This window comes from Pseudomyrmex gracilis, unplaced genomic scaffold (genome assembly GCF_002006095.1).
Source record: "Pseudomyrmex gracilis isolate BER0280 unplaced genomic scaffold, ASM200609v1 scaffold_51, whole genome shotgun sequence".
Classification (NCBI taxonomy): Eukaryota; Metazoa; Arthropoda; class Insecta; order Hymenoptera; family Formicidae; genus Pseudomyrmex; species Pseudomyrmex gracilis.
Genome location: NW_018020635.1, coordinates 95,089 through 110,530, shown reverse-complemented (window position 1 = coordinate 110,530; position 15,442 = coordinate 95,089). Strand labels below are relative to the sequence as shown.

The 15,442-nt window shown below is 36.1% G+C and overlaps 1 protein-coding gene across 3 annotated transcripts in view; it reads right to left on the bottom strand.

Annotated features, from left to right (window-relative positions):
- Positions 1 to 886: 886 nt before the first annotated feature.
- LOC109853577 (protein croquemort-like) overlaps positions 887 to 15,442 on the bottom strand; it is a 16,763-nt gene continuing 2,207 nt past the window's right edge. The window contains exons 1-10 of one of the 3 annotated variants that reach the window (XM_020425821.1): positions 14,926 to 15,191; positions 12,848 to 13,102; positions 9,936 to 10,102; positions 6,838 to 6,982; positions 6,354 to 6,557; positions 5,416 to 5,627; positions 4,165 to 4,627; positions 3,770 to 3,843; positions 3,281 to 3,494; positions 887 to 3,163 (exon numbers count right to left, since the gene is read on the bottom strand). In XM_020425821.1, the coding sequence (XP_020281410.1) occupies positions 3,032 to 3,163; positions 3,281 to 3,494; positions 3,770 to 3,843; positions 4,165 to 4,627; positions 5,416 to 5,627; positions 6,354 to 6,557; positions 6,838 to 6,982; positions 9,936 to 10,102; positions 12,848 to 12,964 (1,728 nt within the window). In that variant the 5' untranslated portion in view covers positions 12,965 to 13,102; positions 14,926 to 15,191 and the 3' untranslated portion in view covers positions 887 to 3,031. Of the gene's footprint in view, positions 3,164 to 3,280; positions 3,495 to 3,769; positions 3,844 to 4,164; positions 4,628 to 5,415; positions 5,628 to 6,353; positions 6,558 to 6,837; positions 6,983 to 9,935; positions 10,103 to 12,847; positions 13,103 to 14,214; positions 14,296 to 14,925; positions 15,192 to 15,442 lie in introns of those variants that run through there. The other 2 variants (XM_020425823.1, XM_020425822.1) reach the window with 2 other exon arrangements.

Sequence of the window (15,442 nt, the reverse complement as noted above, 5' to 3'; positions counted from 1 at the left end):
AACAAGAAATATATAAAGAAATATATATAGAAATATATAATAAAAATATATATAGTAAGTTTACTTGTCAATAATAAGAGATCAGGATTGTCATAGACTGCAGTACAATAGAAATATAGTTCCACGTGATTATTATTTCAGATTTCCATTACAGTGTGGAATCTCTGTAAGGAAGAATCTTTACAAACGGCTAAAATCGAATCTTTATATGTATTATTCTTTTATATTTTCTATATGTATTATTCTCTTATGTTTTCGAATTTAACGACTGATAATCTCACGATAAACTTGTATACCTGCGCGATTGTCAAGGTGACAAACATATACGATTCTCACCTTTGCGATGCTTGTTGTTTGCCGGTTGACGACTCAACCGACAATTTTGAAGAGAGGAAAATATGATAACATCGCCGAAGACCGAGGTGACGAGAAAAAGGGCCTGCGGAGCCAGAGGAGAGAGAGAGTCCGTAGCCGTCGATAAGAACGGATCAATAATAAAGTTAATCAATACACATTTTTATATAAAATAAAGTGCTTAATTAAATCATAATATCCTACACCTCGTTTATCCGAACCGATCGGGAGACAAGATAGTTCGGATACTACCAAGGCCCAACCTATCGCATAATAGAGATTGGGATCTCAAGTCGTTCGGATAAACGACATTCCATTGTGAATATCGGAACGCCGTCATAAACAGTGATCGTGAAGATTATGCTAGGTCTGTGATTTGTAGAGCAGAAAGAACGTTAATAAATTTTTAACTTCGACAAGTTTCAAAAGCGCTAATTTTAAAATACCATCTTATCTCGGAATCGTTTTGTAACACAAAATGAAAAATTGTATATAATGTAAAAACTATATATAGACCCTTTATTTTATTTTATTTTTTTTTTTTTTTTAAATAAAATACAAAATTACCCGTCGATCCACGGGCAACATAACAGATGTGGTTGGGCATAAAAAGCACAATACGTGTGTCTATATATTTTGATTGCACTTTATGCAAAGTCACGCTAAACTTAATAACAACTGGAGTATCACGGATACATTGTTCTTTGTTTGGACATGGCTTAGCCTATATAACGCGTTATTGGCACTGAAATGGCTTTTGGTTTTGTACCAAATACAAGTGTACAAAATAACTTCATTCTCCCTTTATCTCTTTCTTCAAATATATCACAAATTTCAAAGAGCCTTAAGTCATTATTAAATGATCACAAATTTTATCATATATATGACTTTAATGTCTTGTTGTAACAAAACAAATTGGCACGATTGTTCGACTCTGCGCAGCGCGTTTGTGCTGCACAATAAGAAAAAAAAAACAAACAAAATACGGTAACATATCAGAGTAATCGCTGAGAAACGTGCGATAGAGTTTTTCCATAGATGCGCGAGAAGATGGTTTTACACACACATTTGCTGCACAATTGTCGCGTTCGTCAAGATTCCCATAACATTTATATCCCGAATGCGCCGCTATCTAACCTAAATCTAAACACCAGAGAACACTGAGAAACTTACGTAACAATTATTTTATATTAAAAAAAGGCACGTCGCAGATACTCTGTTATACAAGAATAGCAGCACTTATATTACGTTCTTTGTGTGTATGTGTGTGTTTGTGTATTATACATTGTTTTATCATTTGTTTTCATACATAATTAATTTTTTATTATTAATCACCTCTCATATATGATTTATTTCTTATTAATTAGCGTTATATCCGAATATTGACTGAATTCGTTGAGTGTGTGTGTGTGTGTAGAACTCATGCGCCTCAATAGTATCTAATCGACTCGGTAACATTTGACAGAGGTAACATTTGTATTGTATTTAGTTATTATGTGTTTTACGAACAACAAATAAATTCGGTTTTATTATTGATGTTTTTCGTACAAGTTCTCTTGTGTGCTTCCCGTCGTCTGCGTAAAGCTTTGATTGTGGGCGTTGAATATAAAGTTGGGCATAAATTTAGTTTTTTTTTTCTCAAATAATGTCGCGACAACGTTGGCGACTGAGCGCCACGTGAAATTAGTTCAACGGCCGAACACAGTCTCCGATTTGACGCGTCAAATTTAATTCTCTCGATTACGTAATCGTGTGCATCGAGCTTTTACGAGTAATCGATTAAGTCAAATCAAAAGATTAAAAAAAAAAATAAATAAAAAAGAATTAAAGCTTTTTTATAACAATAATTGATTTCGTCAGTCTTAACACACCAAGTTGTCATGTTTCAAAACCCGATCTCTCAACGTAATATTTGTGTATTGTACGTCACGCTGGAATGTAACAATGACTCCGTCAGAGCGAATAAACTCTCGAGATAAAACAAGTTGAATAACAAAAAAAAGGAAAAAAAAGAAATTTATCAGCACATTTCTGCTTGCGAGAATTATTCTGTACATTCATCCATTTATTTACATGTTTTTTTTTTAACACTGTTTTTGTTATTGAATACAAGAAATTACATTCCCGGTAAAAAGCGTTAGTTCGCGATAAGAAAAAGTCGCTTTCACACGTTTGCATATTCGAAGAATTTGTTATATCATCGGGCCAATGCCGCAAATACGTGAAATTCAAAGTGTAATATCGTTTGCAATTTAAATCGATCCTGAACACACAATTTCCATTTCATTTTGCATATGTACATAATATCAAACTCGTAATCGTAACTAACTCGTAATTGTAATTATATCTTTTTACACTTATTTGCAATTCTTATTTCTTTTGCTATTTTGTAACTTTCGATGACTTGTTTTGTATGTCGATAATTCGAAGCAGATCCGCTTCAATTGATGTCGCACGACGTTAAACGCCAGACATGTTAGTAAAATTTATTTGTTACTAACATGTCCGTCTTTATCAAAAAACAATAACTATAATTATTTTAAGACAGTGCCTTTAAATTGTTACAAATTAATGGCTTAGGCACATAAAAATTTACAATTAAAATTCGGAAACGCTCGTTTCCCGTAACACTTTGCAAATATTATCCCAAAACTAAATTTACCAAAAAAAATAAAGTCTAATAAAGTTTCGCGTACAAACAACGATCACTTCTAACGTTAGCGTCCTCAGTGCCGCTCACTTTGTCCATGTACACCATTTCCGTTTTCTTGTCGGACGGATCGTCAACTGTCTTCTCCGTGGCGCCATCCTGTAAAAAAAAAAAACAGTAATTTCGTTTGTTTATTGCGCGATGTACGATATTTTTTTTTTTTTTTTTTTTTTCAAATCGCAAATAGACCGAAACGGTTTTACGACTGAGACGTACTGTTGTCGGTGCGTGTTGTTTCTTCTTCAGGTACAAAAGCGCTACAAGGCCAATTAAACACAATCCGACAACCGCCAAAATCACGCCGGTACACAGCATCACGACTGGAAGCGCTAATAACGTTTTTAAATTGTACGCCATATCCTCGGTAACTTGTACTTGTAAGCTGAACCAAAACATAGGGAAGTAGGTTTTGGGCACGTCCTTGTAAAGTCTGAAAACATACGGTTTTAATTATTTTGTTTCAGTTAAAAAGAAATTTATAAGCAAAAAGAAATTATAAGCGCTCCACGCGGGAAAAAAGGTTCGCTAGAATAGTAAAGAAGATTACTGCGTGGCCAGCAAACAAGTTTGCTGACAAAAAATGTTTTGTTGACGAAACAAAAAATTCAAAAAACTCGGCAAATTTATTTTTCTTGCCGACCGTGCAATGATAAAACTTTTTTTTTCCGTGTGGCAATCAGATACTTATGACAGAAATTTACTTACTTCACCAACTTCGACGACTGTGCGAGAACATTAATCTGGAGTCTGGCTGAGACTTCCAAGGGAATTCCCGTGGTCTGAAAAATAAAACGCAAGGATTTGTTATATGTGAGGAATGTTTTTGTTTGCTCGGCAAAGTGGTTAATTAATTAATTCTCATTCTACGTGCGCGAATTTGATTCGCAAAATTGACGCGAACGCTATAGAGACCATTTGCCGTTTCAATAGCGCGCTGTTATCACGCTCAACCCGTTTCCTCCGGTCGGACGAGGCCGGATGAAAGCCTATAGTAAAATTAGTATCTTGGCGGTGGCGCCGGGTTGACTGACCCGACTGTTATTTCTATCGCGGCGAATTTATTGTTCCGTCGACGAGATACGCCCGACGAGGTCACTTACGGGTTCTAGAGTGATAGAGAAGCTGTGCTCCCGCTCGTTCGGATTCAGTCCCACGACCGTCTCGAGAACGCTGGGATCAGTCTTGTAAAAATGAGGTAAGCTGATAAACACCGGCGCGCCGAAGCGACACGCGGTAACGTTTATCAGACCCGACGGCGTGCACTCGCCGTTGCAGTAGCAGCGACCCATGTTGACGACGTCCGGATCCTCGTCGGAGTAATCGTCCGCCGTGTTCTTGGACGAGCGATTGAACAACAACGTGGGCTCGGTCGAGCCTGTGATCTCGCCCGAATGATCGGCCGAGAAGAAGTCCTCGGTGGTCGTGGTCGGCTCGAGGAACATCATCTTCTCGTGCGGATACCGTCGTCTCGTGGAGTTGCCCAGAGTCTTCTTGTCGATGGTGTAACGATAACCATCTATGCCGTAGTGCGAAATCGTTCCCTCGTATTCGTAGGTTATCGGACTAGAATATAACAAATACGTGAGATCATGAGTTTAATGCACGACACATGACCCGCTGCTCGAAACAAAGCGAAGTATAGATACAAAAGTAATCTCGGCGATGTTTTGTCATTCTCGATTAGTTTGATTTATGCGGTGTTAAACCAAGATAATGTCTGACAATGTGTCTGACAAAATTGTTCGAAAAACACACAAGAAAAAGAAAGGGAAACCTCAAGAAACATATGGGTCAACTGTCGTATTGTATAACGAGGCGGGAGATAGCTCGATGAATCGGCGTTGACATAGCAACCGTTGACAGCTTCGCCGATCGCGCGTTCGAATCTCTTTCGGAGTGGTTCGGAGTCTACATTTTTTATTAAAAACCGTAGGTTCGCTAGAAAATGAATTACGAATTCGACGAAGATAATGTTACAAAATATTGAAATCTTAAAGAGCAAACTCGACGACACAACATGTTTATCTGAGAAGTTAAGAGTTACGAAAGCGATATATCAGTATCGATCTTTCGTTTGTGTAAGCATGACTTGTACAAGATACTCCAACAGCAAATGTAAATTATTAGTGACTGGCGTTTGAATTTAATTTCACCGTATTGTAACTTTATCATGATTCAATTGATAAGGACTTAATAATAAAGTCGATCGAAACGTTTTGAAACAAAACTGATCATATAAAAATAATTTTTTATTGCACAACATTCTGCACTGGCTCTATATAGTCGTTGATTTAGAATATTACTTGCATATATATTTTGTAAGCTTGATAACTCTCGATAATAACACTAACCGGCATAATTCCACGCTGAACAAAGTGATGTCGTCCTTCGTTCTGCCTGGCGGCCAGAACTCGCCGGCACTGCCCTCGATGATGTTGCAAGGACTTTTGTAAAACTTCATTGTGTCCTTGTAATTCCATTTCCTTAGGATCCCCAATTGACTAATGTCATCTTCGCCTGTTTCCATGTTGAAATGCCCGTCCAAGTCAGATGTACCATTTCTCTATATTTGAGAAATTATTACATGCTTCTCTAATGATCAGAATATTTATTTCGAAAATTTTTTTACTACATAATGTCTTTGTGAATAATTGGCATTTATTGTTGTAGATAATAGAAATTGTTTGTATGTAACCCTTTGTAGACAGACTCCAAAAACATTGGACAGACTAGGTCTCTGTGAGACTCACGCGACTTTAAAATCAAATATTTCCGCGAAAAATGAACATTTTTCAATTTTTTTTTTTTTTTTTGAATAGAAAGTTTAAACAATTCTGCGTTGATAAAAAAATTGAAAAAATTTAGTATTTTTATAAAGATATAATAAGCGTTTAAAAGAAAACCAAGTTTTTGAGGTTTGAAATTTTTGGGTGAATCTGGGAGACTGTCTGACAAAGAGTTAATAATAGAGAAGTTGAAAATACTGGAAGATGTGAATAATGAATGACAAAGTGATGAATGAGAGGTTTGCTGTGATTTTGAGAGAATCAAAAAAGTGACTGATAATTTACCCGAAATGTAATTCTTAATCCAGATAAAATCACAGTAACAAAATGATGTGAAAAATGTGAATCAGCAATCGTAAAACAGATTCTCGAGAATCTTTCGCACGTGGTTAATTATGTTTCATTGATGCGGCGCAAGTTATTTGTTCAAACGAGTGAAAAAAGATATTTGGCGCGAGAAGAGACTAAACAAGAATGATTGAGTATCTAGCGAACGAACGTACTAAGTAGAACCAGCCGAAGCGACTGTAAGGCGGCATATCTTCTATTAACCCTTTGCTCATGGTGAACAGAACGTCGGGGTAACCTGAGAATAGTAACTCGTCCACCGTTTTACTGATATAAATTTTCCGGGAGGTGGAAGTCAAAAGGAAAGACAGAGTTTGTTGCAGATTGACTTCCCAGTACCGAACCGCGTGCGCCGCTGACTGTAAAAAAAACAAATCGACGAAAAACTTGATTAGCACGAGACGTTTTATCGATTTTTTTTTCTCGATCGATTGTGTTGCGACTTTTACAACAGAAAGAAAATTCGCTTTGATAGAAAGTTGCAACAGAAAGAAAATTAGTGGAATAAAGTTTCTTAGAAATGTGTTCTCTCTGTAATTTATGTAAACTTATTTCCTCTTGTCGTCAATCGATCAGTCTTATCGATGTTGTTATTTTGTAAGCACGCGAAACAAAAGAGACGCAATAAGCTGGGCTCACCACAGTGACAACGTCCAAATTGGTGATAACGTCGCTGAGGCTCCCGTTGCTCAGCTCATCATCGAAGTACCAGAATCGTCGTTGCAAGTAGCTCACGGTTTTGTTCTCGTGATGAAACGTAATATTGTCTTTCTGTCTCACTTCTCTGAAATTTTTTTACAACAAATTACAATTTGTTTTTTCTTTTTCGTATTGTTGTCAATCGATCCCTAAGTTTACTGATCGTTTGGTTGTTTTTTTTTTTTACATTTGTGGCTTCGATTCGATTTTATCTTTCCTTGTAATTACTTAAAAAAAAAAAAAAAACATCTCGCTTAATGTTCACAAATTAAAAAATCGCAGATATAACGCGACCTATTAGCAAGACGTTTTACACAATTGACGTCGTCTTATTTATATGACGGTACTCTTACCATCACGTGTCAGCGCTTCTGAAGTCGATTATTCGACCATGATTTAAACATCTGACCTACATATTTTGCTGATTAGCATTAAAGGGGCAATTGTACTGTACGGTCGTACGGGATGAATCGCACATACGTGCGCGACGATGATGATTGACCGTGTCTAATGCTCTCTTATTGCCAAAGGCACAATCTTTGTTGTGTAATCGGCGAGATTAGAAACGGAAACGTGTGAAAGACTTTCATGAATTTTATTTCGCGCTCGTTGACACACGTTGATGAAGAAAAAAAAAGGGTTTAATCGTTCGCGCGACTTTTTTGATTTGAGTTTTCGCGCACGAATGTAACGCGGATTTGTTTCAATGATCGGAGAAATAGAAAATTTGTGAAGAAATAAATAAAATACGTGAAGTTTTAAAAATCTCATCGAAGTCTTACGACGCTTCGCGAAAAGTGAATCTTTTTGCAAACATTTTTACAAATTTTAGCTTCTATAGTGTTTTCTGTCAATAAGAGCCGTGTGCTGGGATCTCACGATGGATATAAATGTACGAGATACTTTCTGGAAATTACTTTATCAAGGAGAGTCGAACTGACTAAAAGGTAAAACGAAACGTGCCAGCTGATTCTTACAACTCGAACTATTCGATAAGTTTAAAATTCAGACAAAGAGATAAGATTAGGCTTTATCGTTTGAACAAGAAAAAAAGTTGACCTCTGATCTATGTTTGTTACTACTTTGACCGATGTTTTGATAAAAGAAAGTATATCGAGGAATATAAGTGGACAAAGACACGAGATAAAATTTGAGAAAGAAAAAAAGTCGCGCGGCTCACAATAGGTCACGAAATATAATTTTTAAACGTGTTAATTATCGCGCGTAATGATTCAAAACGAATACAATTCGAAAATTCATATTTTGTGCAATAATTCGCACATTTGAAAATTATATTTCGCGCACGTATATTCACATTGATCGAAAAACTCTTTGCGCTAGTTTAAATTTTTTAATTCGACCTTTAACTATTTTATTTATTTGGACTTTTATTGAGTACTTAATTATTACACTTAAGATTTATTAAAACGATATATTAAAGTTTGTAATTAATCTTCGCGTAAACTGGGAAATATTTGAGACTTTCAGAAAACTTGACTTTTGATACTCTTATATTGTTTTACTGACTCTTTCTGAGCGTTGGCACGTGATCGCAAAAAGCCTCTTATCGATATGTTTACTTAGATGTGTATAAAGTTCGATTTCAAAATCAATCTTGCTTCTTTCTTGCAGAATATTTTTTGTGTAAAATATGAATAAATTGTATTTAATTATTGTTGTTTAGATTGGCTGGAAGTTGATCAAAATAAAAAAACATCGAAAAACATCCTTAGCATCAGAGAAGAGTTATTTTTTTTTTTTTCCAACTCCGAGGTTGATTTATGACAAAACAGTGGATTATGGCGTTAAAATCGATTTCGATTTACGATATCCATTTATAATTGAATGATTACATTTTTATTTGCATTAATTTTCGAACAAACATCCGTTGTGCAATCGGACGATGACAATTGAAAAAGCGAAACATTATTTATCTCTCTGTAGATTGTTACTTTTATTAGACGAAATTATAAAAATTTATCAGACAAATTTAAAATTGATAGTGTAAGATTAAACCGAAGAACGAAAGACGATGTAGAAACCAAACCGCAACCACGAGAAGACTCGCTTATTTATTCTCGTCTCTTTACGCGGGTCTACGTCCGAGAGAAGAAAGTAATTAATCAATTATTTCATCTAGTCTCTCGCCTACGCCGTCGCGAATTAACTACATCGGAATGTTTTATTGTCCAATGCAGATGTCAATATAGCGGGGTTAACTATTCTTCTTTACTGTCATTATTAAGTTTGTTGTTCGCGTTGTATTCCTTCGTGCAGTGCCGGTTATTCCGATTGGAATAACCTTGGAATTTTATCTCCCTTTATATCTGACACATGTAATGTCGCGGTTTCCTTTCTTTTCTTTTCACGTTTGCGCACTTATTAATTGGAATTAAAATACATCAAGGGATTAAAATATGTTTGTCAACAAGTCCGATATATATATATACGTATATATATTATATATTTGTCAACGCGTGCAATATGCACCATTTATATGATAAGAAAAATGCACCAATTAGTCATTAACGCTCAATTGGTTATTTTTTTGAAATCATTTAATTCGCAAAGAAACATTGTCTGTTACTTAAGCGCTCAGAGACTGTCTGACTTCGTGTCAGAAGCTCAGGAATTTCGGTTACCTGACCTAACCGACTGAATGTCGGGTGCACCGAGTTTTCCGAGCTCCAATACAGCGTGACATGTGACATCGTTTGCACGACCTCAAAATTCTATCGCGCGCGCGAGGTCATTGACTCGAATCGAAATTAAACATATCGCATATTCTTAAAACAAAAAAATAAAAAACACAAAGAGAGATGCAGAGAGAAGAAATTTATATAGAGAAGAAATTTATATTGAAAGATAAATTGATAGCAAGTGAAAGTTAATAACAGGATCGAGAAATCGATGCGCGCGCGCGTCGTTAAATAAGGAGGGAGAGAGTTTTATGTTTTTTTATTTTGTTTACGTTGCGAGATTTGTTTTATTGATCGCGGATGTAATTGAGATCGCGTATTGCGATGAAGATTGCCTACCTGAAAACGTAAGGGCCAACCTGTTTGAATACAGGCTTCTTCCCACGCTCGCGAAATTCCTCCGGATTGGTCCAATTAAACATGTATATCTTCAAAAATATCGGTGGGAAATTGCTCGTGTCCTTCCATACCTCGAAGCTCCTTGAAGTCGATGTTAAGGCCAGTCCCTAAGAACACAGCGATAAATTTTTAACGTAAGATCCCAAAAAAGAGAAATATGCTTTGCACAGAACGCCGCATGTTGTGTGATGAGGTCTTCGTTAATCATTCTCACAATCAATATAATAACGAACTAACGCAACACGTTCTCAGAAAAAAATAAATTAGATCTAACTTAAATTTAACGAGATAAAAAAAATGGAAAAATAAATTTAGTTAGATCCAAATTAAATCTAAATAAATATAAAATAGATCTAAATAAATATAAGTAAATCTATGTAAATTTATACACTTTTACGATATAAATAAAAGGGTCAGAAACGTTACGGCTTATGTAACATATGACAATTTTTTTACTAATAGAACGCACGCCTTGTGAGAGAAAAAGATAAATATATAAAAACGCACTCTATTGTTCGAAACTTTTTTATTTTTTTTTTGTTTGCGTATTTATGTGTTAATATTACTGTGTACGACACTGAAGAGATCTCAAGTTAGAGACGTTTCGTGTTACTTTTAAATGTAATCTTATTTATTTAAATATATTCACCAACCTTTATTTTTACTTCTGACCTTTTTATTTATATCGGTGTTGTTTTTGCGAGCGTCTTTCCCCTTACACTCTTATATATATATTATTAAATCTACTTTAGATTTAATCAGATCTACTATATTAAAAAACTCAGATTTTCTTAGATTTGAGCAGATCTGAGTAGATCAAATAATATGCTTTATATATCTATTTAGATTTGATTTAGATCTAATTATAGACCTAATCCATTTTTTCTCGGGTTACGTGATTTGTTGCGTGGTTTATTATTAATTGATTGTCAGTCCACGTAAGTAGTTTTTTGTTACATAGATACGTAATACATCAAACATATATAAAATCTATTGTATCTAAAAATGTGAATTATAATCTGGTTTGATTCGAGGAGACACGATAAAAAGAAACTTAACTGTTGCAAAAACGTAACTATTATTTAATATTTATATTTTTACGTGCAATTGCGAATGCTAATAAGTGTTTTATGTATTTGTTTCTATGGCATTACGTAACGTGACAAAAACTTTCACCTTCAAAGTAATTTTCTTTATGTTTAAGCTCTCATTACAATCTACTTCCATGTTTTTGTTAAAGAAACAGATACATGCGTACGTAATTATTTCTTGATTTATTGATTTTAATCATATTTAATCGTACTCTAGCGCAATCAGCGTCAATAAATTTAATATATGTATAATCATAGACAAGACATATCGAGTAGCACAGCTGTTAATAATCTTCGTGTCGATCGCGGAAACAAGTGGGCAATCAGACATCACCGTGATGTGTACGATAATAATATTCCACCATTATCAGTAGCGGGATTATTTGCCCAATGGTGTTGTCGGTGGCGTGAAACCATTCGCTGCAGATTGTGTGTGTGTGTGTGTGTGTGTGTGTTTGATACAGAGAAACATCAATTAATAGGACAATCGACCACTTTTCCAATCGGGCCGGGACTAGCGCCGAGACAAGCCTCTAAATGCATAGTACATACATATCTGGTCCAGTTCAACGAGTAATCTTACTTGTCGCGGGCGATCGCTGCTGCGTGTGAGCGCTTGGCGCGTTAACACACACACACACACACGCACGAATGTGACTTCTATTTCTCGCGATCGCGGACGATAAACTCGCCCGTTGCTCAACTTCTTGTCAGAAAAGGATTTTGATAAGACTAATTGATTGCCGGTTAAAAGTCACGAACGAAATATTATTGCCAAGCAAAACGTCGACAAGAGTGAGAAATAGAACGTCGAGAAATAGAAGCAAATATAAATTAAATATTTTTGAGCAAAAAATTGACGGAAGATAACCCAAAGACAGAGGCTATCAGGGTTTTTATATAATAATGTAAAATGTTCATTGGTTTGTGAAAGATAATCGGCTTGCAAGTCGTTAAGCGCCGAGAAATTTTTAACAGTTGTTGTTGCTCATTTATTGCGATATTTCTGCGGAATTCTTGTGGAGAAAACTGCAAAACAAGGTCTCAAGAAGTTATGAGATGATACGTTAGTTTTTTTGCAATATAATAACAATGATTTATAATACATACATATCGTTCCCTTCGATAACGAACAAAACATCTGCGAATCGGCTGATTGCATTGTAGCTACTAGTAATGAACCGTTATTACGCACAATTTACATAATTATTACTGATTGTAATCGACATTTTTTTTCCTTGATAGTTAATGCAAGTAAATATATTTTTAGATCTTGCGCTTCACATTAAATTGTACAAAATGTCTCAGTAAACACGTTTGTGTCATCAAATCATTTTGATAATCTTGATTTTTATATAAAGTCGATCTAATTACATTTCTTGCAAATTTGAGACCGCGTTACGATTCATCGAAACTAATGCGAACGAATACGAGACATCGAAATAAGTGACATTCGATACTTCGTCAATATTGCCATTATGTAATATAAATATGTATTGTATACATATCCGTTTCGCGCAGCACAACATCAAAGGAAAATCTACACGCGAGAAACATCGAAAGTGGATACGTATATATATATGTATAAGTAAACACACTGGCGCTATCTAACGAGAAAAAGAGAAAATTACAAACTCTTCGGAAACTGGTTTTTTTAGATAAGCTGCTTGCTGTTTCATGGAAAACGGAGTTTGTCAAGTTTGCAAAAAAAAAAAAAAAAAAATCTCCGCGTCGCGGCGCGTTTTGTTCGCGCTCACTCACTTTTTGAATGATGTGTTGAAAGAGCATCGGCCATATGAAGCAGAGGGACTTGCCGAGAGCCACGAGGAAGAGTCCGAGAATGCCCAGGCCGAGCGTCTTGTTCGTCCACGGTCTCATAGCGACGCGCGTATCTTCGCACACACTGGTCCTCGTCTCTTCAGCATGTGCACCCCGAACTCCAGCGACCGGTCTTGTCGATCACTTCTCTCTCACTCTCGCGCGCTTTTGCGGCCGGCAATCCGGGCGCTTCAACAACTGTAAGATAAAACGTATCTAATCTAACAGTCGACGACGAGTTTACGGCTCGCATTTTACGCGCGCGCGCGCCTGCGTGCAGTCACTCACATATACACGCGATTACGTGGAAATACGCGCGCTCGCGTGTGCGAGCGAGCGAGCGAGCAAGCGCGAGTGCGTCGCGCGCGCGTTTTCCCAAGTTTCGCGACTAGATGCTGGTAACTCCAGTCGCGATCAGGAATGCGTGGGCGTTGTCACGAATAAACACTTTGAATTTCTTTCACCGCGCCAGATTCTTCATAATCTTTCCTCGAGACAGACCGTTTTTCACGTGACGAAACGTGATAAAACACGTAAAAATTTGGCAAACACTAAAACCAAAAACAAAAACAAAAAAAAACAAAATTGCGCAACGAAAAAGTTCATTCATTGATTCACCAAAAAGTGATCTAAAATCTTTTTTTCGGTCTGGTGGAATAATAGTGATCGATCATTTATGAAGTGTTTTTCTGATTGGTTTTTGTATATTAAAATTGTGAATGTGTGTCTTGTTCGACATAAAAATAACTGCTTTCCAAAAATTTCCAAATGTTTGAATAAAACGTCTAAATTTGCGTTAAAATAATTTTGCGCAAAAACTTTCAATATTAATTATTAACAAAAAGTGATGTGGTCGCAAAACGTGGTCTGGTCAGCCTCGCAAATCACTCTTTGTTTCGTTTGTCATCAAATCATTATATCTAGTATACGTAACACGCATCTAGTTAACGAATCGATAGAATATTAAACGCGGCTTATCCTTCGTTTGTGATCCATTTATATAACCACGCCGTGTCTTTCAAACACAACACACACGTATTAATACGTATAGAACGAAATAGAAGTCGAAATTTCTCGACTGATAACAAAAAAAAAGGAATTACATATCGATAGTCACGTGTCAGATCTTAAGATTCGCGAAGCGATGAGTAATAAACATTAACACACATGACTAATGTGTTCTTGCAGAGATTAATTGTAAACAAGGAAAATTCGCTTAAAATGTTTAATTCTTGAGTGTTTTTTTGTTTTATTATTGTTTTCTCCAATTCTCAGCAACGTGTAATTTATTTTTCTTGTAATTTATTTACCTCGATTAATTTTGCTGAATGTTAAATGCAAGTAATTATTTAATTGCTTTAATTTATATGAGAGAGACGACGAGCAGCACAAAACTTTCTCTCTCTCTCTCTCTCTCTCTCTCTCTCTCTCTCTCTCTTTCTCTCGTGCAAAATGGAACAAGTAAAAATATATTGACAGCCACCAATCAGAGCCACTTGCCGCGACAAATGCGATTCACTTTATGTCAATCTAATGCTTTTACGATGACTCGTAACATTTCACCAATTTTAATATTCAAATAATCGTACGGAGTCATTCTCTTGGCTCATTTTCATACATTAATGTACATAATTGTGTTTTTTTTTGCTAGTACAATATTGTAGACGTTGCTGCAATTTTGTTAGATGTGCACGCGACGTTTTTTTTGTTTTTGTTTTTTTTCATGTTTTACTCGCGGACAATGTTACCAGCAATTATCATAGAACGAAAGATAACGCGCGATATCGACTTTACCAAATGGTCAGTCGATATATTTTGATAGTTCATATTACTCTTTGTTTCACCAACAAAGTGTGTGTACGCGTTGTTCGTGTTTATAAATAAGCGTACTTACTGTTGTATGCGAAACAATTCATAAAACAATTCTCTGATTATTTCAGACACTTTTACATTACATTGTGTGTCCATGTTGAACACAATAAAGATCTATCTGTGGACTTTGTATCATTCTTTAAACTTACCTCGTAATGACACTTGCTGGCACAAGTATCGCAACTCTTTCTCTTCGTAAAGTTGTCGAATGCACACACGCGATGAAAATCCGGACTTTTATCAGATAAGATACAACGTCCACACAGAAGAAATTTTTTGGTTTCCGTATATATATGTTCAAAGACTCTCTTTGTTATGTTAAAGCAACTACTCTATTATCGGAAACTACTAACGTATTACGCGCACGCGTCTCTCCGCGTACGCTTCCCTATACGACGCAATTGTTACTGACGAGTATACTGAATCAACAGGCAGCATCTAGCGTCTCTTATCCCCTCCACTTAGGGAGGATTTTCCTCTGTTCTCTATCCCTTCGCGCCCTCACGACCGCGCCTTGTTCCCTTTCAGACGGTCGTCCCCCTTGTGTGATTGCCAGTTCAACGAATCATCCACTCGCGCGTGGGTCCAAACGCGCAACCACGTGGGAAGACCTTTGGCCTTGTGTTGGTTCTTTTGAAATTCTACTTGCTGCTCTTGTTTCATTTT